The 24,821-nt window shown below is 41.6% G+C and overlaps 1 protein-coding gene across 1 annotated transcript in view; it reads left to right on the forward strand.

The window, feature by feature from the left end:
* PPP4R1 (protein phosphatase 4, regulatory subunit 1) overlaps positions 1 to 17,075 on the forward strand; it is a 40,557-nt gene extending 23,482 nt beyond the window's left edge. The window contains exons 10-18 of the mRNA XM_004683739.2: positions 2,362 to 2,534; positions 3,842 to 3,937; positions 5,220 to 5,405; positions 7,620 to 7,781; positions 10,195 to 10,295; positions 13,372 to 13,492; positions 13,582 to 13,716; positions 14,154 to 14,295; positions 15,900 to 17,075. Of these exons, the coding sequence (XP_004683796.2) occupies positions 2,362 to 2,534; positions 3,842 to 3,937; positions 5,220 to 5,405; positions 7,620 to 7,781; positions 10,195 to 10,295; positions 13,372 to 13,492; positions 13,582 to 13,716; positions 14,154 to 14,295; positions 15,900 to 16,063 (1,280 nt within the window). The 3' untranslated portion in view covers positions 16,064 to 17,075. The remainder of the gene's footprint in view (positions 1 to 2,361; positions 2,535 to 3,841; positions 3,938 to 5,219; positions 5,406 to 7,619; positions 7,782 to 10,194; positions 10,296 to 13,371; positions 13,493 to 13,581; positions 13,717 to 14,153; positions 14,296 to 15,899) is intronic.
* Positions 17,076 to 24,821: the final 7,746 nt, after the last annotated feature.

Genomic DNA, 24,821 nt, shown 5'->3' on the forward strand with positions numbered 1-24,821 from the left:
CTGACCCGCCCGCTGCTCCCCTCAGCAGTGTACTTCGTCAATCTGCCTGTTCTGCTCCCCACTCTGTCTCTGGTGAAGCCTCTCACTGCCCCTGAGCCTCTAGCCTGTACCCCAGTTCTGTATGAATAAATAAATAAATCTTAAAAAATAAAAAGATTTAATAGTGTTTCCAGGGACTAGAATGAAGAATTCATGTCAGAGAAAAGAAATCTCTCAATTATAGAACAGAGATCCCCCTTTCTGAATACTTACTGGGAAAGTTGAGCTTTTCTTCTTTACCTAAGCATTTCAAAATGCTTGGAATTTGGGATCACCAAGCTGATTTCAGGATTGAATTTGAGCAACAACTGAGTAGAATTACTGACACTAGCTTGATTTTCCACAGCTAGGTTCATAGACTACAAAAGGAGAAACTGCCCAGACTCAGAATACTTTCCAATTTAGGCTCAAGAGAAGGTGTGGACCCTTTATAGGAGGAATGGTCAGAAATTAAAAAATAAATGCTCACTGAAATAGTAAATTATTAGGAATTTGTAACTAATCACAGTATAGTGTGCAGAAGTTAGAGATTACAAAGGTTTTTTTCAGGGAAGAAGTCAAATTCAAGGTTTCTCAGTGGTTCCTGTTTATGAGTATGTCACTGGAGAGGAAGGGACTATTTCTTCACAAATCCATGCTTTAAAACGATCAGTTTATTTGGCAGGTTTATGCCAAATAAAGACGTTCTGTCAGGTGATTAACATGCCTGGTTTTTCATATCAGAGAGTGACCAAGAGTTAAGCAGAACAGATCTCAACAACCCCTGTAATGTTAGTGTTCGGTGACATTGTGTGAGATACACACTAAAGTAGGAGGAAAGTGCAGTTCTCTGAGTATTTTCAGAAATCACAGTGGGGAAGATAGTAATTCAAGCCCATCCCTTGGAATCTCAATCTGAGTCTATTAGCAAGAGAGTTAGCAACAGAGATTTTAGTGTTGCTCAGTTATCTTTTTCAGTTTATTATAGGACCCTAGTTCCTGGGATTTCAGTCTGCATTGTAAGTCAAATGCAGATCTTACTCATTTGTCTTAAATTAGTCTTAGGGGTATATGTTACAATTTCAGCATTAACCAAACATTAGTCTACTACTTTCTGTGACTGGAGAATTTATGCATCTAGCCTTTGCCGCCATTTCTATTAACTGTTTTCTGAAAAAGGTAGCTTCATTGTGTAACTCATTTAAACTCTGTAAATATGTAAATCTAAAGATGAATGTGTCAGTGATAATGTAGTCAATTCAGAGATAAATGACTTGTGTAAGGCACTTTCTGTTAACTTCGTGAAGAGCAGAATCAAGATGTATAAAGGACCACACTGTTTGCATTTTGCCTGGGACCTTTATATAGCATGCTATCTTATTTAGCATTATTTTTATTGTGTTTTGGAAACTAAGTTTCCAAAAGAGGGAATTTAAAGTGATTTGAGGGGTTAGTGCATATTGCAGCTAAAATTCTCAAGAGAATGAGGGTACTTTTCATGAATAACATTCTATGATTAAATACCTTCATTTTCCTTAATTTAACAAGCAGTGAGTGACCTAATAGAATAGAGCCTCATCCTGTATGTTTCTTTTATCCTTATTGCCAAGTACTAATGTATTTAGAATAGAAATTTTATAAATGCTACAGCATAATATCATGTTATCTTAATAAAATGGTCACTCTGCGTACCTTTTTAACATTCTTTAATTAGTTTTTGTACTGAATAAATTTGAGGTTAAATTTTTTGTTTTGAAGATCCAAGTGGACTGTTACTTGAAATAATGCTAAATAATACTTTTTTGCTAAGTTTTCATTTATTGGGGGAAGAAAGGCTGCTTTATTCATTTTGAGAATGAACTAGAGAAAAATGAACACTGGAATAAGATGTGAGCTGTTTAATGTATCTGCAATAAAAAATATTTGTAATTGCCATTGTTTTATATTGGCAGGCTTTGTGTGACTGCTCTTCTGCTAAAGTAGCTTAGTAAGTAAGCCTTGTTAGTTTGATTCATGCACTACCAAAACATAGTTAACTTATACTGAAATTGACTCCTTTTAATAAATTGGAGGTACCTCCAAATCTAGATAGCATTTCTCTTTTTGTACTAACGCAGAATAATGTATAGTAGTGGATAAACATTTTTAATCTCATGAAAGCATATTAGTCACCTACTTTTTCTCTCAGAGGACTAATGATTTACCATAGTAGAGTGTTGTTTGTTGTATTCAGCTTTTTGATGGCAATGTCAAAAATGTACCTCATTGGTAATGTATAATGCAGAGGAAAAGCTCACTTGGTAACTCTGCCATTCATTTGCCGTTTTCCTGTTCTGCCTATAGCACAAGTGGACGTGCTATCCGCCGCGCTGCGTGCTTCTACTCTGGACATTCGGGAAGAGGCCAGCAGTATAGAAAAGAAGAGTGATGTGCAAGATGAGCTTGGTGTAAATGAGCTACCGAACTGTAAAATAAACCACGATGCTTCTGTGCCTTTAATCAGCGATGCTGTTGAGGTAACACACTCAGTAAGGTGTTGGTCAAGTGAGAGCAGTTTGAAAAATTAGAGGTCTTTTGTTGGGTCATAGTTGTAGCTAGTCACTTTTCTTGTTGCTGCATTGTCTGTTACTGATTTTTCTCAGCCTCCCTTTTTACATGCAGTAAAAGTACTGTGGGTACTGTCACCACATCCTGTCTCTGACATTCATATTCTGTTAAATGCTTTGAAAAGTGAATCCCAATCCTGTCTACATGACCATTCTGTTAGCCTTAATGTTAACGTAGCTCACTGCAGTGAAATAGTCTTACTGGAAACAAAGCCCTTTATCAAGAATAATTAACTCTTCCCTTTTCTTTTTGGAGAGGTGCTTTGTTTCTGATCGGACCATTTCACTGCAGCAAGCAACACATTATTCTGAGCTGAAGATCGGGACTTGAGGCCAAGTTGCGGAGGGCCAGTGGCATTATCTGGACTCTGGAGTGTGAGGGTGGGTACTGTTACTAGCATCATCTTTGCTGTGTACTTGGAGCTGTTCTGTATGACCCTTCCCCAGTTTCCTACTATGTCCCCACCAAGCCAGCATTATTTAATGTTGTTATCTCCTATCTCTGGTTTACATAAAAAGGGAGAAGGAATACGCCACTAACTTCTACAATCAAATGGGTATAGATCAGAGTGGCCTGACTGATAAGCTCAGGAAAGTGCTTGTGCCTGTGCACAAATTGTGGGATAGCAGGAGAATTCTTAGAGTAGATTTGTGGTTTTTTTGGTAGGTAACTTCTGGTATAGTTATACGTTTTGCATAATACCAGTGCTTCAGAATGAAACACTGACCACTTATCACAGCAGAGGTTTAAATACTGTGATATAGCTGCATTTTAGAAGGTACTTTGTTTTTGTTTAACTGTCAAAGATAGATATTTATGAAATTAGAAATTAATAGCCAAAAATAAACAGAAGAAAAAATACATGTGACATTCTGTGGCCTCAAACTATTGACTGAAAGCACCCTCTAAATAGTATTTTATAAACAGTAATTTTTGATACGTGGGCCATTTCAAAATTACTTCTAACTTCTCTTGTTAGTTACTTTCATTCTGGAATTTATTTTCACACACTTAGGAATCTGTCTAGCAAATTTGGTCTAAAGCAAGGAGAATTTTTATGAGGCCTTCGGTATGTTTATAAACTTAAAGCATGAGGAATTTGTATATGTTTATTATGGTTTTGCATTCCTGAAAGGTAAGTAACTTAGTGAGATAGTTTATATGATGGCAACTAAAGAAGGCAACAGCCCCTTAAGTACATATTTTTTCCTAACAGAATATGCACTCGACTCTTCACTATATCCATAATGACTCAGACTTGAGCACCAGTAGTAGCTTTAGTCCTGATGAGGAAAGGAGATCTAAAGTCCAAGTAAGTGACTCAAATGCTTTATTTTGTGTTGGTATTAGTTCCTGTTGAACCCATTTCTCACCAAATCTGGTCCTTGTTATCATGAGTTTCTTTTCTGCATATTTTTTCATACTCTTTTACATACTTTTTTTCCTACCCTTTTTCTCATTCTTTCAATAACAAAATTTAAATAGTACAGTATAAAATGTAAGCAAAACCATCCTCTTCCCACACTGGTGATCCTGAACTTCATGAACCACAGCTCCACCCATATTTTTTTAAACTTTTTGTGAGTAGATAAACATTACCCTTTTTGTCTTTCAAAGATAAATAGTATCATACCATAATGCCCAGGTATTTCATCATGCCTCCATCGCCAAGAATTACAAGGTAGAGTGCTCATTTCAGAGATGAAAACATGAAAAATTAGTTCAAAGCCATTAAAAAGTGGTATGTTGGCAGTTCAATTTCAGAGATTTTAAATATGGAAAAATAAGCTGTGCTCATAATCATTGAAATATGATAGTTCATACTTTACCCTTTTAATTTTTTAAAGAATTATACATGCATAAGCAAGATTGTATGTGCATTCTTCTTTTTTAACTTCTTGTGCCAAAGAACACAGGTATAGACCAGAGGTTTAGGGAGTGAGAGGATTCACCAGAGACACAGTGGGGGGCAGAATAGGTGGATTTATTGAAATACACTGCTGAGGGAAACAGTGAGTGGGCAAGGAGAGTTCATCTACTCCTTGTGGGTCAGCTCCTTGGCCTGGCCAGGGGACAAACTCAGGCTGTAGTAAGGTAGCCCTGAGACTTAACCCCTAGGTCACCAGTATGTGCATCTTTTCCTAACATTTATACAAATAGGTAATATACACTTTAAGTTTATATAGTTGCTAAATTTCTGCAGAGCAAGTACCCAAGCGTACCTGTATAACCATATTTGCTAGTTTATATCATACTTTACAATCTTTGCCAATATTGAAAGGTACAGGTCTCATTTAAAATTTTATTTTTAATTTAGTCATTGTGTTTTTAAATTATTTTATGTATTAAGATCATACTTCATTGTTAGTCTCCTGGACTTGTTTTTATTTATTTGCATATGTATGTATATATGTACATATGTATTTCCCTTAGCATATTTTCCTTAACTCTTTTCAATTACTGGCTGAAATTCTGACGTTGGTTTCTCTCTACTATTTGAGAAAATGCTATGTTAAGCCCATCTTAAAATTAAGTTTGCCTTACTCATGTTTAAATTACTCAAAGTGCATCACTTTCGTGTCTCTCTTCATTAGGATGTTGTACCTCAGGCTCTATTAGATCAATATTTATCTATGACCGACCCATCTCGTGCACAGACAGTAGACACTGAAATTGCTAAGCACTGTGCCTATAGCCTTCCAGGTGTGGCCCTGACTCTGGGCAGGCAGAACTGGCACTGTCTGAGAGAGACTTATGAGACCCTGGCTTCAGACATGCAGGTGAGTAAAGCAGCTGAGCAGCGGCAGGCTGCGTGCATTACAGAAAGGCACATGTTTCCCCTTTCAAAACCTAACTACATTTCTGTTCCTGTACTAGCAAGTGCTTAGTATTGCAGGAAATTATGTACTGGAGACCTCTCTGCAATACCAAAGAGCTTTCTGTACGTACTCCCAGTCCCACAGTTTGGTGGCTTCCTTTTTTTTTTTTTTTAAGATTTATTTATTTATTCATACAGAACTGGGGTACAGGCCAGAGGTGCATAGGTGGTGAGAGGATTTACCAGAGACAGAGTGGGGAGCAGAACAGGCAGATCAATGAAGTACCCTGCTGAGAGGAGTAGCGGGCGGGGCAGGAGAGGTCTGCCACACCATGTGGTCACCTCTGGGGCAGGCGGGAATCCATGCGGAAGTGTCTTAAGCTTCTTAGTGCAATGCTTTAACCTGCTGTGCCACCAGGGAGGGCCTGGTGGCTTCCTTTTTAATCTAAAATGTTAGAAATTATCTTCACATGTGGCATCCTAAGCTCTTAACTTATAAATGTGCTACTTTATAAAGTTTATGTATGGATTAATTCTTAGAAATGCAGGGTTTGTTTTACCCCCTGGAAACAGTTTTACTCAATTTTTAAAATACCTTAGTAGAGTGATGGTAATGGTAGCACTGCTAGGTCTGGGCCCCTGGACACCCAGTGAGTGTTGCCATAGAGGCAGAGATGGCTCATGGCTCACAGGGTGTGTGCTTTTCTTGTCCTCACATCCTACTACCACCCCTTTGAAAGAATAGAAGATACGAAATATTCACCTCAGATTGTTTTTTCTGGACATCTGTGACTTTCCTCCCAGGCTTTATTGACAAATTTATGTCTTGTCCACAAAGAGTGAAATTAAATCTGTTACTAAGAAAAAAGTCTGGCTAGACTTAAACTGGGGCGTGAATGGTTTCCTTTAAACTGGTAACTTTGCATTTTCAAAGAATTGCAGGAGTTGACTAAGTCAGAAGTGAACATAATCATGAGAGAGCATAGCTTAAGTTCTTCCCTAACCTGTGAGGTTAGGAAACTGGTGCCTGGGTGACAGATGGCTTCAGTGGTAGAGTTGTGGTAGAAGTTCAGTTTTCATAGCATGCTCTATTCTGTACCCCATAGAATCCAGGGGTACCTGTGGGCAAGCACTTCTGTCCCTTCTTCCCACCAGAGCCTCTCTATCTTCATCTCTTTGATATGGTGAACATGAACATAAAATTTGATTTCTAAGTGGTTCTAGTAATTGGGGACAGAGATAAAACCTTTGCTCAAAATGGCTTCTAGCAAGGTAAAGTTTTAAAGTTTAAGTAGCAAAGTATAAATTTGATAATTAAGGCAATATGGAGATGTTTTTAATGGAATTTTCTGTAAATGAACTTCTGTTCAGGAGTTCTTTTCCAGAGCTGTCTATTTTTTAAAAAAATTTCTTTAATTGCCACCTCCTTCAAAACATTTTACTATTTTTTAATCCAAGATACAGACGTTGTGGGAGTTGGGAGGGAGGAGTAGAGCGAGAATGGTACTTGGCAGTCTGGGATTGATGTGTCATCACCTAACTGTACTGTTAGTGATTTTCTTTCTTCCTTTTTTTTCCATAATAGGAAAGGAGATAAGGCATATTGTGTAGGAATTTAACATTTTTCTACCAGCTTTTGATAAATAGTAGACATTTAAAAATTGGCCTTACTATTATTTGATTTTTTTTTTTAAGATTTATTTATTTATGCATATAGAACTGGGGTACAGGCCAGAGATGCAGGGGCAGTGAGAGAATTCAACAGAGACAAAGTGGGGAGCAGAACAGGCAGCTTGATGAAGTACACTGCTGAGGGGAGCAGCAGATGAGACAGGAGAGGTCTGCTGCACCATGTGGGTCACCTCTGGGGCTGGGGATCGAACTCATGCTGAAGTGACTGCAGCCTGCTTTGTGTGCTGCACTTCAACCAGTTGTGCCACCAGGAAGGGCCCAGTATTATTTTGATTTTGATTTAATCACTCATTTACAAGAATACTTTGTGTGCTGCACTTCAACCAGTTGTGCCACCAGGAAGGGCCCAGTATTATTTTGATTTTGATTTAATCACTCATTTACATTAATACTGAGATTGAAGATTAGTCTTCTTATGTTGTGAACGTTACAGTATTAAGCACTTGCTTTTATCGTACTAATGTAATTATTTTTATCTCTGCAGTGGAAAGTTCGAAGAACTTTAGCCTTCTCCATCCATGAGCTTGCAGTTATTCTTGGAGATCAGTTAACAGCTGCAGATCTGGTTCCAATTTTTAATGGTTTTTTAAAGGACCTTGATGAAGTCAGGATAGGTGTCCTTAAACATTTGCATGATTTTTTGAAGGTAACTTTTAAATTTCTTCTAAAATTTCATTTTCTGTTAGCACTAAACAATATAGATTTCTTTTTATCTGAGAAAATGTAGCCATGAGTGGACAGTGAGATGTGCCCTAAAAAAAGCCCTGTTCTGATCACTTTAAGTTTTAATTTAGAACTGATTATGCTAAATCAGATACAGATGTAGGGACAGAGTGGGGAGCAGAACAGGCAGATTGACTGAAATACACTGCTGAGGGGGAGCAGAGAGGGTGGGACAGAAGAGGTCTGCCACACTATGTGGGTCACCTTCCTGGCTGGGGATCCAGCTCAGGCCACAGCTCCGATAGATCATGATAGCACTGAGACTTGACCCCCTACGCCACCAGAAAGCCCCTCTAAATTTGTTTTTAAATGTTAGATCATGGTTATAAGTGATTGTACTACTTTCTTTCTTAAAATTACAGAATTAAGTATATGTCAAAGTTTTTATAGTAAATTAGAAGACTTTATATTATAGTTTAGGAGTCTGAGAATTTACTCCTTTGATGTAGAGTCTATGGTCTCAAGATAAACAGCACTAGCTTTATAAATTATTTCATTATGGAATATTACTGCTTTCTAGACTTTAATTTTCAAAGTGGCTCACTGATAATCCTCAAGTTTGGGATATAGATATATTTCTGCTCTTTAAAAAACATGAACACCGTGTTTAAAAAACATGAGCACATGAACATACAAATTTTTTTCACATGTCCCCAAAATTGCCTCATAGCTTTCCCCTTTTGATTCAGAATCCAGTCAGGAATCACTGAGTTTAAATATCTTCTCTCTCTAGTCCTCTTATATCTAGAACAGTTGTCCTGATCTTTTGTCTTTAATACCAATGCCTTTTTTTAAAAAATAACCAAGTTGTTTTGTAGAATGGCTCTCACTTTGAATTTGGATTTGAATTTGAATTTGGAGCGTCATTATACAAAACGTGTGCATAAATGCAGAGCTGTGTGGTGTCCGTCGAGGTGCCAGTTGTGTTCTGAGTGGGCACAGGCGATGTGACGTGGCTGTGCCGCTCCTTGGGGAGTCTCCATCTGCTTACCTGGCTGTGGTGCTAAGAGGTCACGTCTGCATTGCGAAGCAACCTTTCACCTCCTTGCCATAAGTACTTGGGAAGCAGTGCTTTCATTCTCAGTGAACACCTTTTTCCCCCAGTCTTTCACCCAGTATTTTTTCATCTAAGTAGTTCTTGCCTAAATCAGTTGGAATTGTGATGGTTGTGTCTAACACTGATACTCTATTTTTTTTAATTCCTTCTCGTTTTATTAGTTCGCTTTCTTGTATAAAGATAAGCTTACCGTTCTTTTCCTCTTTGGGAATTTTTTTAGTATCCATGGACTTCAGAATTATTTTTATTCAATGTAATTAATCATTTTGGTCATTTCTTTCATTTAAACTTCTTTTATATGTTTGCCTTGTTCCTTGGAGTGTCAGCTATTTCGCCAGAGGCCCCTGGTCTTTTTTTAGTGAAGAGCAGAATTTAACCCAAAATCTGGGCTAAATGTGCATACTGCTTCTGGGGTACATTTTCTTTAGGCCTTTTCAGTAGAGGAACTAAGAAGGATTTGGTTTTTAATTGTTGAGTTTTTAACTGGCATCTCTACTTCCAGTCCAGTATCATTTGCACTTCTTTCTTTACTTCCTATCTTTTCTGTCCCTTTAAAAACTGTTCTTAACATTCATTCGTTTGGTCATTCACCCAGTTCTACAACATGCAGGAAATAGTTTCACGGTTACTTCAGCATCAAATCAACTGTCGTTTCAAGATGTCCTTCAGTACTTTCTTCTCTTAGAACACCTTCCATGGAGAGGCCTACTTCTCATTCTAAGATCAATCATAGACTTTTTTTCCCAGTGTGATTCTTACCTATTTGATTGTATAGTTATATTTGCTTTTGTTTACAGCAGATTTTAGGGTTTTCCCTCTTGTTGACTAAAATCCTACTTTTAAATATTTATGGAATTAACTTTTCCCTTTTCCATTTTTTGTTACTCAACAAAAAATGTAGGTTGAGCACCTACAATGTCCCATTGTTGTACCACCCCTGTGCTTCCGTGTGAATAAGACCATTGACGTTGTTCAGGTAGTTCAAGGTGGCGCCGGTGTCGTGAATAGAGTGGAGGGTGCTGTGTAAGGCACAACGCCCCAGACACTGGGGAGCTCGGGGCCACTGAGAGACTCAAGAAAGAAATATTTCAAAAGAGAGATGATAATGCCTATTTAAGGTAAATAGGATTCTCAGGGGGTCATGAATTTATAAAATCTCACAGCAGTAAAATACTTCTTCAGAACTATAGCTCATATTTTTTATAGTTGTTTTTAAACATTATTAAAGAAATAACTTCTATACCTTATCCTAGCAAATATTTCTATTTTGTTACTTCAGCTTCTTCATATTGACAAAAGAAGAGAATATCTTTATCAACTTCAGGAGTTTTTGGTGACAGATAATAGTAGAAATTGGCGCTTTCGAGCTGAACTGGCTGAGTAAGTTATATCACAATTTATTAGATTTTGTTTTGGAGAGTTATATCATTCACTTCCTCTTTATCTTTTCTCAGTCACTTCTTGTAGGTCCAAATTTCTGCCAGTATCCTATTTCACATTTCCTGGAATGCAGGTCTTGTTGGCAATAAATTTTCTCAGCTTTGTTTTCTTTAGAAAAACCCTATTTCATTAGTAATTTTTTTTTTAGCCGCGGTAAAATGCACATAAACTAATTTGCCACTAGTGACATTTAGTGTGTTCACAATATTATGAAGCCATTGCTATTATCTAGTGTAGAACATCCCATCATCCCAAAAAGGAACCCCATACCCTAAAGCTGTCACTCTTCATCTCTCTCTGTCACAACCCCATCAGCTATTGCTATGCTTTGTCTCTAGAGTTATATGTTCTCAGCATTTCATATAAGTGAAATTATTAACATGTTGCCTTTTGTATCATGTCTAAGATTTGTTCATGTTGTGGTGTGGATCAGAATTTTTTTTCCTCTTTTACGATTGACTTATTCCATTATATGAACATACCATGTTTATTTAATCCATTAATCATCAGTGGATATTTGGGTGTCTATTGTATCTGTGTGTTGTGTGTGGTGCTGCTGTGAATATTCATATATACAAGTTTTTATTTGAACAGCAGTTGTGAATTTAAGTTGGATTTTCTGAGTCATTTGGTAATTCTGAATTTTTAATTTTCTTATAAAATATTTTTACTTTTGGGCCCTCCCCGGTGGCGCAGCGGGTTAAAGCACAGCACTAAGAACCTTAAGCCACTTCCACATGAGTTCGATTCCCACCTGCCCCAGAGGTGACCCACATGACGTGGCAGACCTCTCCTGACCCGCCTGCTGCTCCCCTCAGTAGTGTACTTTGTCGATCTGCCTGTTCTGCACCCCACTCTGTCTCTGGTGAGTCTTCTCACCCTCCGCATCTCTGGCCTGTACCCCAGTTCTGTATGAATAAATAAATAATTTTTTTAAAAAATCTAGCATGTAAAAAAAAGAAAGATTTTTTTTTTACTTTTATTTGTTTATGCATACAAGAACTTGGGTATAGGCCAGAGGTGCAGGGAGTGAGAGGATTGACCAGAGACAGAGTAGGAAGCAGTGGGTGAGACAGGAGAGGTCTGCTGTGCCATGTGAACTAGCTCCCTGGCAGGGATCAAACTCAAGTGGTTGGCAATAGCTTGATAGCACTGAGACTTTTAACCCCGGTGCCACCAGTATTGAGACAGCTCTGTAGCTTTTACATTGCTGTTCCACTTTATATTCCCACTGTCAATGTATGAGGACTCTGGTTTCTCCATATCCTTGTCCCCCTCCCCCCCCCGTTTTTGTTTTTTGTTGTTTTGTTTTTTTTTTTTTTTTTTTTTTTGGTATACCTGCCATTATAGTGGATATGAAATAGCAGTCCATTGTCTGATTTTTGTGTTAATTTTCATTTCCTTAATGACCAGTAATACTCAGTTCCTTTTTATTTGCTTATTAACCATTTGAATGATTTCTAGAGAACTGTTCAATTCCCATTTTTTATTTTGGTTTGTCTTAAATTGGAATGTTGAATTTCAAGATTCTGAACCTCAACTGCATCTTTAAAAGAATTCTCTGCTGGGTATAAACTTTGGGGCTGGCACTTTTTTGTTCAGCACTTTACAAATGTCTTTGCATTTAGTTGTAGTTTGCTGACTTCTGACTGGAAATGGGGTCCTCCTCCTAGTCAGAATGCAGCTGGCTTAGGGGTTCTGTTTTATTGCTGTGGTTGGCCTCAGTGCACTTGTAAGCTATAGTTCTGGCTGTGAGCAAGCGCCTCTTGCTCCGGGTAAGTCTATGGTGCTGATGGGCCTTTTTAAGAATTCACACTCCACCCTCAGTTTTTTAGCTATTCCTGAGCTCCTGTAATAGAGATCAGTCTCTTGCCACTCCCCCAATCCTAGACTGCTGTGACATTGTGTGGTGGACCTTGCTAGGAAGGGGGAGCAGGCTGTTATTTTGGTTCAGCCTCGTTCTTTGTGAGGAAAACTCCATGTCTGAGTTTTCTCAGAATTACTTCCTTTCCTCCCTGTGGCAGCCAGCCTCTGCCTTTTGTCTGGTGTCAGTCTCAGCAGAGGTTTGCAACCCTTTCCCTTGGGGTAGAGTTTTCTTCTCTTCCCTTTGCTGCATGTGTTCTTACCCAAACCCACGGGTTTTGCTGTCAGTCTCTCTTAGAGACAAGAACCTGAAAAGCCCACATGGGCTTCATCCTGTCCGCTGCTGCCTATCATTCCTGTCTGCTGGGTGCCTCTGTCCAGTTTTCTCTCCTGTATTCACTTTCTTGGGAACCTCCAGGGGAAACCAGTAAAAGTTTGCCAAGTTTGCAGTATCAGAAAAGTGTCAATAAATGTCTTTCTCTCTGTGGGTTCGTTATGTACACAGGGGCATTTATTGCTGCTGCTGCAGTGTCCGTATTCATGTGTAGTTACCTACTACTGATTATAGACTGAATAATTTAAATGTAAAATTTGATAGATAAAAATCATTCACATCTAAGGTACTCTTTCAGGGACACTGTTGCAGCTGTCAGATTAGCCTGGTGATAGCTGTTAGTTTGAGTTCTTGTAAAATAAAGTTATCAGAGGATCTTTTCTGTATTCCTACCAAAGTTCTGTTTCCATTGGAAGCTGCTCATAGTCTTAACAGACAAGTCAGGTGACCTAACAATATTAGAACTTCATTATTTAGTTAACTGAATTATATAGATGGAAATTTCTTAGCACATTCTAAGGAAAAAATGTATTCCGTGTTCCAAGTGAACATACAAGGACCCTTTGCTACAGAATTCCTCAGCACTAGTTTTCCTTACATTCAGGGGGTGGGGTGGAAAGAGCTACACCTTGAACTTTATATCGCTTAACCGCACTTCCTGATAGAGGTATCTTGAAAGTAACTGTGTGCATGAGAGAGAAATCCTGCATGTGTTCATCTTACAAAGTCCAATATTATAGATTGTTCAGATGATTAACTTACTTTCATGATTTGTTTTTAAATTTTAATTATTTTTATTTTTATAATTCATTTTTGTAGACAGCTGATCTTACTTCTAGAATTATATAGTCCCAAAGATGTTTATGAATATTTACGCCCCATTGCTCTGAATCTGTGTGCAGATAAAGTTTCTTCTGTTCGTTGGATTTCCTACAAATTGGTATGTGTTAAAAGTTTACAATTTTTGATCCGCAGATGAATGGGTCCTAGAACAGCGGCTATGCCTTACTTCTCTGGGTTCCCTCATAGGTCAGTGAGATGGTAAAGAAGCTACACATGGCAACACCACCCACATTTGGAGTGGACCTCATCAACGAACTTGTGGAAAATTTTGGCAGATGTCCCAAGTGGTCTGGTCGGCAAGCCTTTGTCTTTGTCTGCCAGGTGAGACTTACCCGTTTGCAACACATTTCTCTGTCTAGAACTTTGTTTCTTCTTTCACTCCTTGCCTCTCAGACACCCTTTTTCTTATCCTTAAAGGGGCAGGACTTTGCTGTTTGACTATTATAGGATCACCTGCTACCTCAGAGTTGGCCCTCAACCCACCTCACCCTCTCCCAAGTCTGCCAGCAGTTTATGAAGCTGGCACATCTCACAACCCACTCCCAACTAGGGGGCCCTTGGGGTCTCTGACGCAGCACAGGTGTGAAAGGTGACTTGTGAACCTGCCAGTCGTCTTAGGGCAGTAAAAACTATGTTTAGATCTCTGTGGGAACATGCCATTTTTTTAATGTACCGTCGTCACTAAAAAGTTTGATAGGTTTTGTTGTGGCTTGTTAGACTGAGTTGACAAATCTAAAGCGGTCATTTCTTTCCCCCAGACGGTCATTGAAGATGATTGCCTCCCCATGGACCAGTTTGCTGTGCATCTGATGCCACATTTGCTAACCTTAGCAAATGATCGGGTTCCTAACGTTAGAGTGCTGCTTGCAAAGACGTTAAGGCAAACTCTGCTAGAAAAAGGTGGGTAGATAAGTGTCAGGAAAGAATTTCAAAGATTACATGAATAGATATCTAAGCCAACCGTGTATTGTTTGTAGATAGAGGACTGGACTGTAAGTTGTTAATGGTAGTGCTCTCTGAACACAGATTAAAGGTGAAGAAAGGTACTTCAAATTATCACCCTTCAGTTCACTTGAATTTTTTTTGAGAATTTAAAACTTAACTAGTTCTTGAAGTCAGATAGTCATTTATGTATGTATGAAAAACCGTTGCCTTGACCTTCCCCATATGATATTTGTTCCTCTAACTAGAGGGCTAGGAAGTGTGTTTGCTTCTCCCTCTTTTTCATTCATTAGTCAACAGACAAATGCTCTGTAGTAGGCAAATGCACTTCAAGATTTAGGTGGTTTTATTTATTGTAATGCCCTCCCTCAACCCCCCCCCCAATAAATACCAGTTGAATGCATGAATTTATGAATAAAGCATAAAAAGAAGTTTCTAATAGACTGTGAAAAATATGGGTAAATACTGCTGTTTTTTCTCCATTGGAATTTATTTAAATTTTTTAAAAACAGTTTTAACTAGCTAAAGAAGACTTGGGTTTGATGTTGGGTATGTGTAGTTGGTGTTGGAAGTGTTTTCCCATTTACTGAGCTAGTTAATAGCTTTGACAAGTATAGTTTTAATATATATATATTAGTTTTGCTGCCATTGAATGTCAAGCAATTTAGTTTAAAAATTATTGAGATAAATCTCTTAGTTCTCTTATGTTTGGAGTTTTTGGTAATACAGATCACTTTGGGTTATTAATTATAGTTCAATGGAATAATAAGTTTTTGGGGTCCTCTCTGGTGGTGCAGTGGGTTTGTAACAGGGTAGCCCAGAGTGGACTGGGCCGCCTGTCTGTGGCGCTGCCCGCTCACAATTCAGTTATATTGCAGGTACATGCAAAAGGGTCAATAACGGGTTTATTTACAAAAGGGGAAAGGAATAAGAAACAACCCAGGGAAAGAGAGCAGGATACAAAGAAAGTGGAATACCTTATGGTTAGGTTGACTGAACACACCAAGTCACGCAGTCCAGAGAGCTGCTTCCCAAGCGAGAGAGAGCGAGATCCAATCGCGCCCTATTTATCCCCCAAATGTCCCAGAATTCCTTCCTACTAACTGCACCCTTGGGTGCTCGCAGTTCACTCCCTGGTACTGCTGGGAGTTGTAGTTTCCAATCACTGGAGTAGGGGGTGGAGTCCATAAGACTGCAGAATTCCCCTTAACAGGTTGAAGCTCACACTACGAAGCTGGCTGCAACCACTTCACTTGTTCAGTTGCCAGCCAAGGAGGTGACCCATATGGTGTGATCTCTCTCGTCTCGCCCTCTGCTCCCCTCAGCAGTTAACTCCATCAGTCTCTGTTCTGCTTCCCACTCTGTCTAGTGAATCCTCTCACTGTCCCTGCATCTCTGGCCTGTACCCCATTTCTAGATGCATGAAGAAATTAATCTTCAAAAAATAATAAATTTGTATTCTGGTAGAAAAAAATTGTGCTTTATGGCTAAGAACATTTTCTACTTGACAAAACTGAAATATCAGGCTAATTTCATTTGTGATCTATACTTCTCACTTCCAGAATATTTCCTAACCTCTGCTAGCTGCCACCAGGAAGCTGTGGAGCAGACCATCATGGCTCTTCAGATGGATCGTGACAGTGACGTCAAGTATTTTGCAAGCATCCACCCTGCCAGCACCAAAATCTCTGAAGATGCCATGAGCACAGCTTCCTCAACCTACTAGAAAGCTTGAGCCTCAGTGTCTTTCCTGCTTCCTGGGAAGCCGAAGTGTGACGGGGGTTCTGCACAGGTGTGACCTGGGGCAGCCTTTGGGAGGAGGAGAGACCTTCCTTTCTTGCAGACTTAATTGCAGGTGCAAGTTGCCTACACCGATACCAGGGATTTTAAGAGTCAAGAGAAAGTACAGTAAACACTATTATCTTATCTTGACTTTAAGGGAAAATAATTTCTCAGAGGATTATAATTGTCACCGGAGCCTTAAATCCTTCCGTCTTCCTGACTGAATGAAACTTGAATTGGCAGAGCATTTTCCTTATGGAAGGGATGAGATTTCCAGAGACCTGCATTGCTTTCTCCTGGTTTTATTTAACGACTGATAGATGGAATTCTTACAGCCAGAAGGCGCTGTGAGCCAGGATGTGAAAGAGACCTTCAGTATTAGCCCTGTTTCCATGCAGGGAGGGCCTGTTGGGTTCTGTGACCAGCTGCCTGGCCCGGCCCTGAGTGTGAATAGTTTCTGATGTGTGTAAATGGGAAAGGAGATTTTTTTTTTTTCTTTCTCCTAAGGGCTTGATGCTAACACTAAAGTAGAATTGGATTTTAACTCTTAAATGCAGCATATTGCTGTACACAAAACAAAGTTTGCTAAGTATCTATGTCCTGATGTTTTGTTTTTTTTTTCATGCTGGTCATGACCTGAAGGAGATTTATTAGCACGTATATTGTATGTCAGGTGTTTTTAACTTGATCATGATCAGCTCTGAGGTGCAACTTTTTCTTCACATACTGTATATATCTGTGACCACTCTTGAGAGTGTTGCAGTCTTTAATCATGCTGTTTAAAACTTGTGGCACAAGTTCTCTTGTCCAAATAAAATTTATTAATAAGATCTATATAGAGATATATACACTTTTGATTGTTTTCTAGATGTCTGCAAATAAATTCAATTTGTGACCTGTATTGATGATTTAGTATAAAATGGGGACACTAGATTAAAATATTTGTCTTTTAACTAGTTTAGTAATTTCTTTGACTTCTGCCCCTGTCCCCCAGACCAGGTGTGCTCTGATGGGAGCCCTGCATCTCTGCAGCCTCTGGGGCAGGCGGGCCTCCTGCTTTCTGGACTCTTCATCTCTGTCCCTCCCCATAAACCTGTTCTCACTCTCAGAGTTGCTTTGCAGTCAGATACCATTGGAGGGCGCTTTTGCGAAGTGCTGTGTTCACATGTCAGTTGATCTTACTGCCCAGGTTGAAAGACCCTTGACCTCTCTGAATCCCCATGGTGCTCCTCTCCAAGTTTAAGGTTCATTTACTAAATGGGAACTTCTCAGGGACACAGTAAGTGGACTGGGTCCTTTGCATCCTTGGGAATGTATAGGCCACTTCTGTAAAAGCTGTCACAAATGAGCCTTTGTTTTCTTATTCTTGGACTATAACCCAGGCATGTGTGCACTGGAATTCAGGTGTAAACAAATTTCACTGAAAAACAGACAAATGTGTTAGTACATCCACAGTAACACTTGACGTGGGTAATAGGGACCGGGGGCTGCGGGAGATACCAGGTGTGAAGGGAGGGCATCTGAAACATCAGAGATGAGATTGAAAGAAGGTGAGGCCTCGGTTTAATTCAGTCTTGGACTATAGTAGAATCATGCTGCTGCCTTTTTTTAAACCAGTCACAGTGATAGAATTCAAGTTCTGGGCTTAGAAATTCTATGAAACTTCAAAAGGTACCAGCCACTTCTTTCCAGCCTTCATGCCACTGCTGGGTGGTGTCTAAGGAGCATCCTCAGGTCCCCGCAGGGTCTGGACTGCCCACTACGGGGATTTTAGTTCTTTTGCTGTCAGTGAGTACAAAAAGCACCTGTGTCATTGAACAGCACCAGCTAGCAGACCAGCTTGAATAGTCTTTCATGAAGGTTAGCATCAGAAAAGCCGCCTCTTCACGAGCCTCCGAGCAGCAACTGCTGCATGGTCCTGGGTTGCCTCAGGAGGCTGGCCAGGGTGGGGCCTGGCCTCCAGGTATGTTTGGGGCAGCACGCACTCTGTGTGGCAAGGGTACTCGGTCCTAATGCATGAGCTTGTGATATGGGGCCTAAGGAAGAGAACTAGGCCCCCAAGGCAGCATAAAAGCCAAGCACACGCCTGCACCCCCATGTTTATTGCTGTTCTATTCACAATTGGAAAGACATGGAAACAGCCCAAATGCCCAAAAGTGGATGACTGGATTAAAAAGATGTGGCACATATACACAATGGAATATTACTCAGCAATCAAAAAAAAACCAGATGGAGCTGGAAGGAATCATGCTTAGTGAAATAAGCCCGAAAGAAAAGAAAAAATACCGGATGGTTTCTCTAATAGCAGGAATATAACAGAACAGGCGAGAAAATAGTGATAATGATGAACAGCTATATACCAGAGACATTTTGTGGGGGTGCAGTGGGAAATGGGATCAAAAACAGTGGAGGAGAGAAATGCACTGGACTATGGCGATGGCACATGGGTGACTTGGTGATGGAAAGCCCCCGGGGATTACAACTGAGATGAAAAATGCACAAAAATATGTAAAAATAAACTATTATAAACTTAAAAAAAAAAAGCCAAGCACATGTGGACAATTGAAGATTCAGCCATTCTTTGAAATCCCTCTTGCAGCAAAAATAAAAACTGCAAACCAACTAGTACTTTCATAGTGGGTGAATAAAATGTCAGTTGTCCTTATAGGCATTCAATTTTAGGACTTTTGAGCGAGCAAGATAAAGATTCTTAAAGCTTCATGCTGATAGGCTGGGTCATGGCCAGTGTCTCACCACCCCTCCACAGGCCGTCCTCGCCAGCCTGCAGAGCTGGGACTAATAAAACGCGCGTGCCATCGTCTCCCTGTCCGGGACTTGGAGCTTACTCAGCTAGCCCCCAGCCCTCCTGCTTTACCTCCCTCCTATCTTAGTGGAATGGCTCAGGGGAGGAGGACCTTATTTAGCAGGTGACCTTTGCCCTTCAATCTGACATTCTGTGCTATTCTAAAACCCTCTAAATTGGTCAAGTACTGAGGTGTCCTGAGACAGCAATGGGCGATACGGGAAAAAACATCCGGGCTGCCAGAACCCCTGGCCATGTGTCCAGGCAATCCTTGGTCTGTGGAGCAAGCACTGAGGCTATGCCCACATTCCTGGCTCTCCTCAGACCAGTTTAGCCCAGGTCCCTTTTATGTAGTCCGGGCCATTGGCAAAGGAGGTGTGTCAAGAGTCACCCCCAATCCAGAGTCAGCTTTCCAAGGGAACACAGCTGAGTCAGCAGGTGAGCTTATTGTTTTGGGACAGGGCTAGGGAGGGAGGGACCTGCGGGAGGACAGCCAGGTTCTAAACTTACAATGTATAGGAAGGCGCAGACTTCAGGACACAGTTATTTCCTTGTATGGTTATTTCTATGTGCGATTCCAGAAAGACAAGCAAAGGTGAGGAGAAAACTCCCAGCAACTTGAAGCCAAGCAAATGGCTTTTCAGAATTAATAATTCTCTGGTTCACGAGGGAAAGAATCTGGAAATAAACATGAGGAAGCAAAACTCTGGATTCTGTTGTATTTTTGAACTCCTGTTGTAAACTAAGAATTCCTCAGCTGGATGTAGAGCAAGAGTTGACCCAAGGGGAGGACCTGGCTGTGGTGAAGACGTGGAGCCAGGCCGTGTGTCGCCTGTGCCCAGGTCGCTGGCCTCTACGTGGCTTGGACGTGTCAGAGCTCTTACCGGGCACCCCAGTGTGAACTGTGCTGCCTGTGGGGCCTCACCCGCACACTGTACTGCAGGTGCACACAAAAGGGTCAATAATGGGTTTATTTATAAAAGGGGAAAGGAAAAGGAACAACCCAGGGAAAGAGAGAGAGACACAAGGTAACTAGAATATCTTAGCCGCTAGGCTGACTTGGAGCTCTAGTGACGGACTGATAGCCCCCAGCCATGTGGTCCTGAGATCTGTTGCCAGAGCAGAGAGGCCGTTGGGAAATGGCTCCCTATTTATCCCCAAAGTCCCACAATGCCTGCTTCGCTCCGCCCTTGGGTCCTCGCAGTTCTCTCCTTGGTACTGCTGGGAGTTGAAGTTTCCAATCACTGGAGTAGGGGGTGGAGTCCACAAAAAACTCTGCAGCTCCTTTAGGACAGCCTTCCCCTTAACAGAGCTACAGTTTCCCACTGGGAAACCAGACCATGTTTTAGGTGAAGGTGGGAGAGGAAACCCAATTCTCACCCTTCTTTAGAAACTTCAAACTGAGGTGGTTTTGATCCCCTGAATATGTTTGCTGTAGTGGACATTTTTGAATTGAGACCATTTCACCTGTTTGTAAACACCTAACAGTGGTACTTTTTTTTATATGTATATAATATAGTTTATTTTTACATTACTTTGTGCATTTTTCCATCTCAGTTGTAATCCCCATGGGCTTCCCATCACCAAATCATCCGTGTGCCATCACCATGGTCCAGTGCACTTCCCCCCCCCCACCCCCCCAGCTTTTTGATCCCATTCCCCACTCCACTCCCGTAAAATGTCTCTGGTATATAGTTGTTCGTTATTATTATTTCCTCCCCTGGTCCTTTATACTCCTGCTATGAGTGAAAGCATCCAGTATTTTTCCTTTTCTTTCTGGCTTATTTCACTCAACATGATCTTTTCCAGCTCCATCCAAGTTGCTGCAAAAGACATGTGTTTCTCTTTTTTGGTTGCTGAGTAATATCTAACGGTACTTTTTGTGGAAGGTATTTTCTTCAGTAACTCCATTTAGCCTGTTTAATCTCTGCATTCATTTTCTGTAGAGAACTGAACTAACTTTAGTTTACTTGTAGCAGTTATCTCTTGACACTAGAAAACTTGACAAGGACTCTGATCAGATTTTAGGCTATCAGCATTTTAGAAGTTGTAGTAAGTTTATTTCTATCACATCTTTTGAGGTCAATTTTTTTTAAATTTTTTAAATAGCATTCTCTTCTAATTTTTTTTCAAGATTTATTTATGCATACAGAACTGGGGTACAGGCCAGAAGTGCAGTGAGAGGATTCACCAGAGACAGAGTGGGGAGCAGAACAGACAGATGGAAGGAGCACTGCTGAGGGGAGCAGTTGTCTGGGTCAAGTGTCGAGAGGTCTGCCGCACCATGTGGATCACCTCCGGGGCGGTGGGGGTGGGGTGGGGGGTGTCTAAATCAGTGGCTAAGGGCTAGCTTGCAGTGCTGTGCCCTAACCTGTTGTGCCACCAGGGAGGGCCTTGAAGTAAAATTTTGCTGGCACAGATTCACCAGTTGGATTTTTGTCAGTAATTTTACCATATGAATCTTCCGATAAACTTATATTTCGTGTTCATTGTATCAATGGCTTTATGAGTACTCATTTTAGATGTTCCATGGGAAAAATCACCAGCTTAGAGATTCTGGAGCTGCAAGGGCAGGTCTTCCCACCCTGGGAGATTTCCCAGCAGAGACTGCTCCAGGGCCAGCGGGTTGCTGAGAAAGTAGGGGGGAGGCTACATCCCTTTGATTGGGAGATGAGGGGAAGGAGAGCAGGAATGAGAGCATTTCACATACTCAGGAACCCAAGTTTCACTTTAGCTTCTCTACAGCCAGAGGCCAGTCAACCACTTTTTATCCACTGAGGCCACCAGGGTGTAGCCTCATCCCTTGAAGAGCCGGGGCGGTGAGTCCACGTGAGGATTTTCAGTGGCTCATGCAGAGTAAGAAACTAGTGTATGTGTTAGGGGAGGAGATGCGTGTGTGAGTGTGTGCACAGCTAACATGACGCGCCTTGGATGGTCAGTCTATTAGTTTTCTGGTTTTGTTCTCACTTTTAAGTTTCTCTAATGGTAGCCCTCAAAGTTACTGTCGCTCAGTCACGTGGGATCTTGTTCAAATGTACATTCTGCTCCATTGGGTCTGAGCGAGGCTTTAGACCCAACACTCATAACAAGAATCAACAACGTGGCCCTCCCTGGTGGCTCAGTGGGTTAAAGCACAGCACTAAGAAGCTTAAGCCACTTCAGCATGAGTTTGATCCCCGCCTGCCCCGGAGGTGACCACATGGCGTGGCAGACCTCTCCTGACCCGCCCGCTGCTCCCCTCAGCAGTGTACTTCACTGATCTGCCTGTTCGGCTCCCGGCTCTGTCTCTGGTGAATCCTCTCACTGCCCCAGCACCTCTGGCCTGTACCCCAGTTCAGTATGCACAAATAAATAAATCTTTAAAAAAAGAATCAATGACGTTTTGTTAACAAGCCCTACAGGAATCTGTTAGTTTCCAGTTTAATACTTTCCATCATTTCAACACAATCATCAGATTGTGTCAATGGTCTACTTGTCTTATCCCTCACTCGCAAGCCAGTGCTCTGAGGTATGAGCTGTGTAGACCCCAGCGCCCAGCCAACAGCAGTGGGCGCAACCACAGAGACCCCAGCAGGCACGAGCCCCGTGCCTCGGCGTGTCAAGGGCAGCTCTCCTGCGTCCAGGGCAGCTCTCTTGCGGGACCCTGAAGCTTAGAGCCAAGCACAGGGCTGGGCGTCAGCGAGGCTGCCTTCCCCAGGGACTGTTCTCTGGCTCCGTCTCCTGGTCTCCTGGTAGAGAGGGAAGCACAGGCTTCCCTCTGTGCCCAAGCACCCGCCCCACACTACGGGCATCAGACAACGTGCATTTGAGCAGTGAGTGTCCCCACGATTTTACTTTCAAGGCAGAGTCAAACCGGTCACTTTAACTTCCCCTCTGTCTTCCACCTACTGGATGTCATCTTCATCTTGTTCACTTTGTCTGCACAAAGTTGCATCGGGACTCTTCTGTCGCCCAGCAGATCAGACTGTACAGCACTTCGCGACGCGGAAGCCTTTGTAGCGTAAGCAGGTGCTGGTTGAGACACTAAGGGAGGGTAGGTGCACCAAAGGTCTGGAAAGACCCTGCTTTAAGCAAAAGGGTCCCACAGAAACACAAAATGAAGACCAAATTAGATATGGCCTGTGAGGGACATCGTTGCAAATGTTAGTCACTGTGAACCTGAAATTCAGTTACAGCAGGCGTCGGGGGCCTGCTTGGTGGCCTAAGGTTAAGTCTCAGTGCAATCATGGCTGTGGCCTGTGTTCAGTCCCCCACCAGGGAACTAACCACATGGTGCAGCAGGCCTCTCCCGTCTCACTTGCTGCTCCCCTCAGCAGTGTATTTTAGTGGATCTGCCTGTTCTGCTCCCCACTCTGTCTCTGGTGAGTCCTCTCCCCCTCACACACACACCTCTGGCCTACTACTACTACTAATAAAGCAGGTGTCTGTTTCAGGAGGCAACGAGTAGTAAGGTCAGCGGTGAGCAGATTTCAGCCCCGAGAGCGCTGTAGCACTGCTGCGTCTGGGCCTGCTGGGGGCGCGTGAGTGGCTCATCTCCTGGGACCTCAATACGCCTACACCTATTTATGGAGCCAACAGCAGATGCAGAGCACAGTCTTAGCGGAAGTGACAGCGCCCAATTTTATCCCCGTGAGAATCTGCGAGACTCCTGATGCAATCCTTTGCTTTCTCTGTAGCTGGGATTTTCAGCAATTTTTTAAAAATAATATAATAGTTTATTTTTATATCATTTTGTGCCTTTTTCCATCTCCCCGTGGGTTTCCCATCACCAAGTCACCCATGTGCCATCACCATGTCCAGGGCACTTCCCTCCCCCACTGTTTTTGATCCCATTCCCCACTCCACCCCATAAAATGTCTCTGGTATATGGTTGTTCATTATTATTATTATTTTCTCGCCTGGTCCATTATACTCCTGCTATGAGCGAAACCATCCGGTATTTTTCTTTCTCTTTCTGGCTTATCTCACTGAGCATGATCTTTTCCAGCTCCATCCAAGTTGCTGCAAAAGAGAGGTGTTTCTCTTTTTTGATTGCTGAGTAATATTCCATTGTGTATATGCACCACATCTTTTTAATCCAGTCATCCATTTTTTGGGTATTTGGCCTGTTTCCGTGTCTTTCCAATTGTGAATAAAGCAGCAAGAAAAATGTGGGTTCAGGTGTCTTTTTGAATCAGTGTTTTTGTGTCTTTTGGAGTTTTTCAGCAATTTCTTGCCTTTTGTTGAAGCTGGGGGCACTTCAGTTGAGAATCCTACTTACTCCCTCCCTCCAGCCACCATCCGCATGTCCATCATTCTTGATAGGCACAGCTGCCTCATCACCGGAGGGATATGTGGTTGACCATGCAGGCACCAAACAACCTGGGACACACCACACCTCTCACCTCAGTCTATCAGAACCAGACGAGCCCCTGGCCCGCCCTGGTGGCTCAGTGGGTTAGGACGCAGCCCTGCAAGCCAGCCGCAGATGCTTAAGTGAGTGTCGATCCCTTGCCCAGTGGTGACCCACATGGCGCGGCAGACCTCTCCTGACCCGCCCGCTGCTCCCCTCAGCAGTGTACTTTATCGATCTGCCTGTTCTGCTCCCCACTCTGTCTCTGGCAAAGTCTCTCACCACCCCTGCATCTCTGGCCTGTACCCCACTTCTGTATGCATTAATAAATAAATCTTATGCTAAGTTGACCGAACTGAAATTCTTACAACCTTTGGTTCTTTCATTAATGGAATTTTAAGTCAATTAAGAACTGATCTGCAGTATCCTATCCGATAATCCCCTTCCATCCCTTAAAGGACAGTAACTACAATAACCAACCACTTCCCTTCCCTGTTCCTCTGCCCTTTTTTTTTTTTTTTAAGACTTATTTATTTATGCATACAAGAACTGGGGTATAGTCCAGAG

Source organism: Condylura cristata, unplaced genomic scaffold, assembly GCF_000260355.1.
Source record: "Condylura cristata isolate star-nosed mole 26May11 unplaced genomic scaffold, ConCri1.0 scaffold00016, whole genome shotgun sequence".
Classification (NCBI taxonomy): domain Eukaryota; kingdom Metazoa; phylum Chordata; class Mammalia; order Eulipotyphla; family Talpidae; genus Condylura; species Condylura cristata.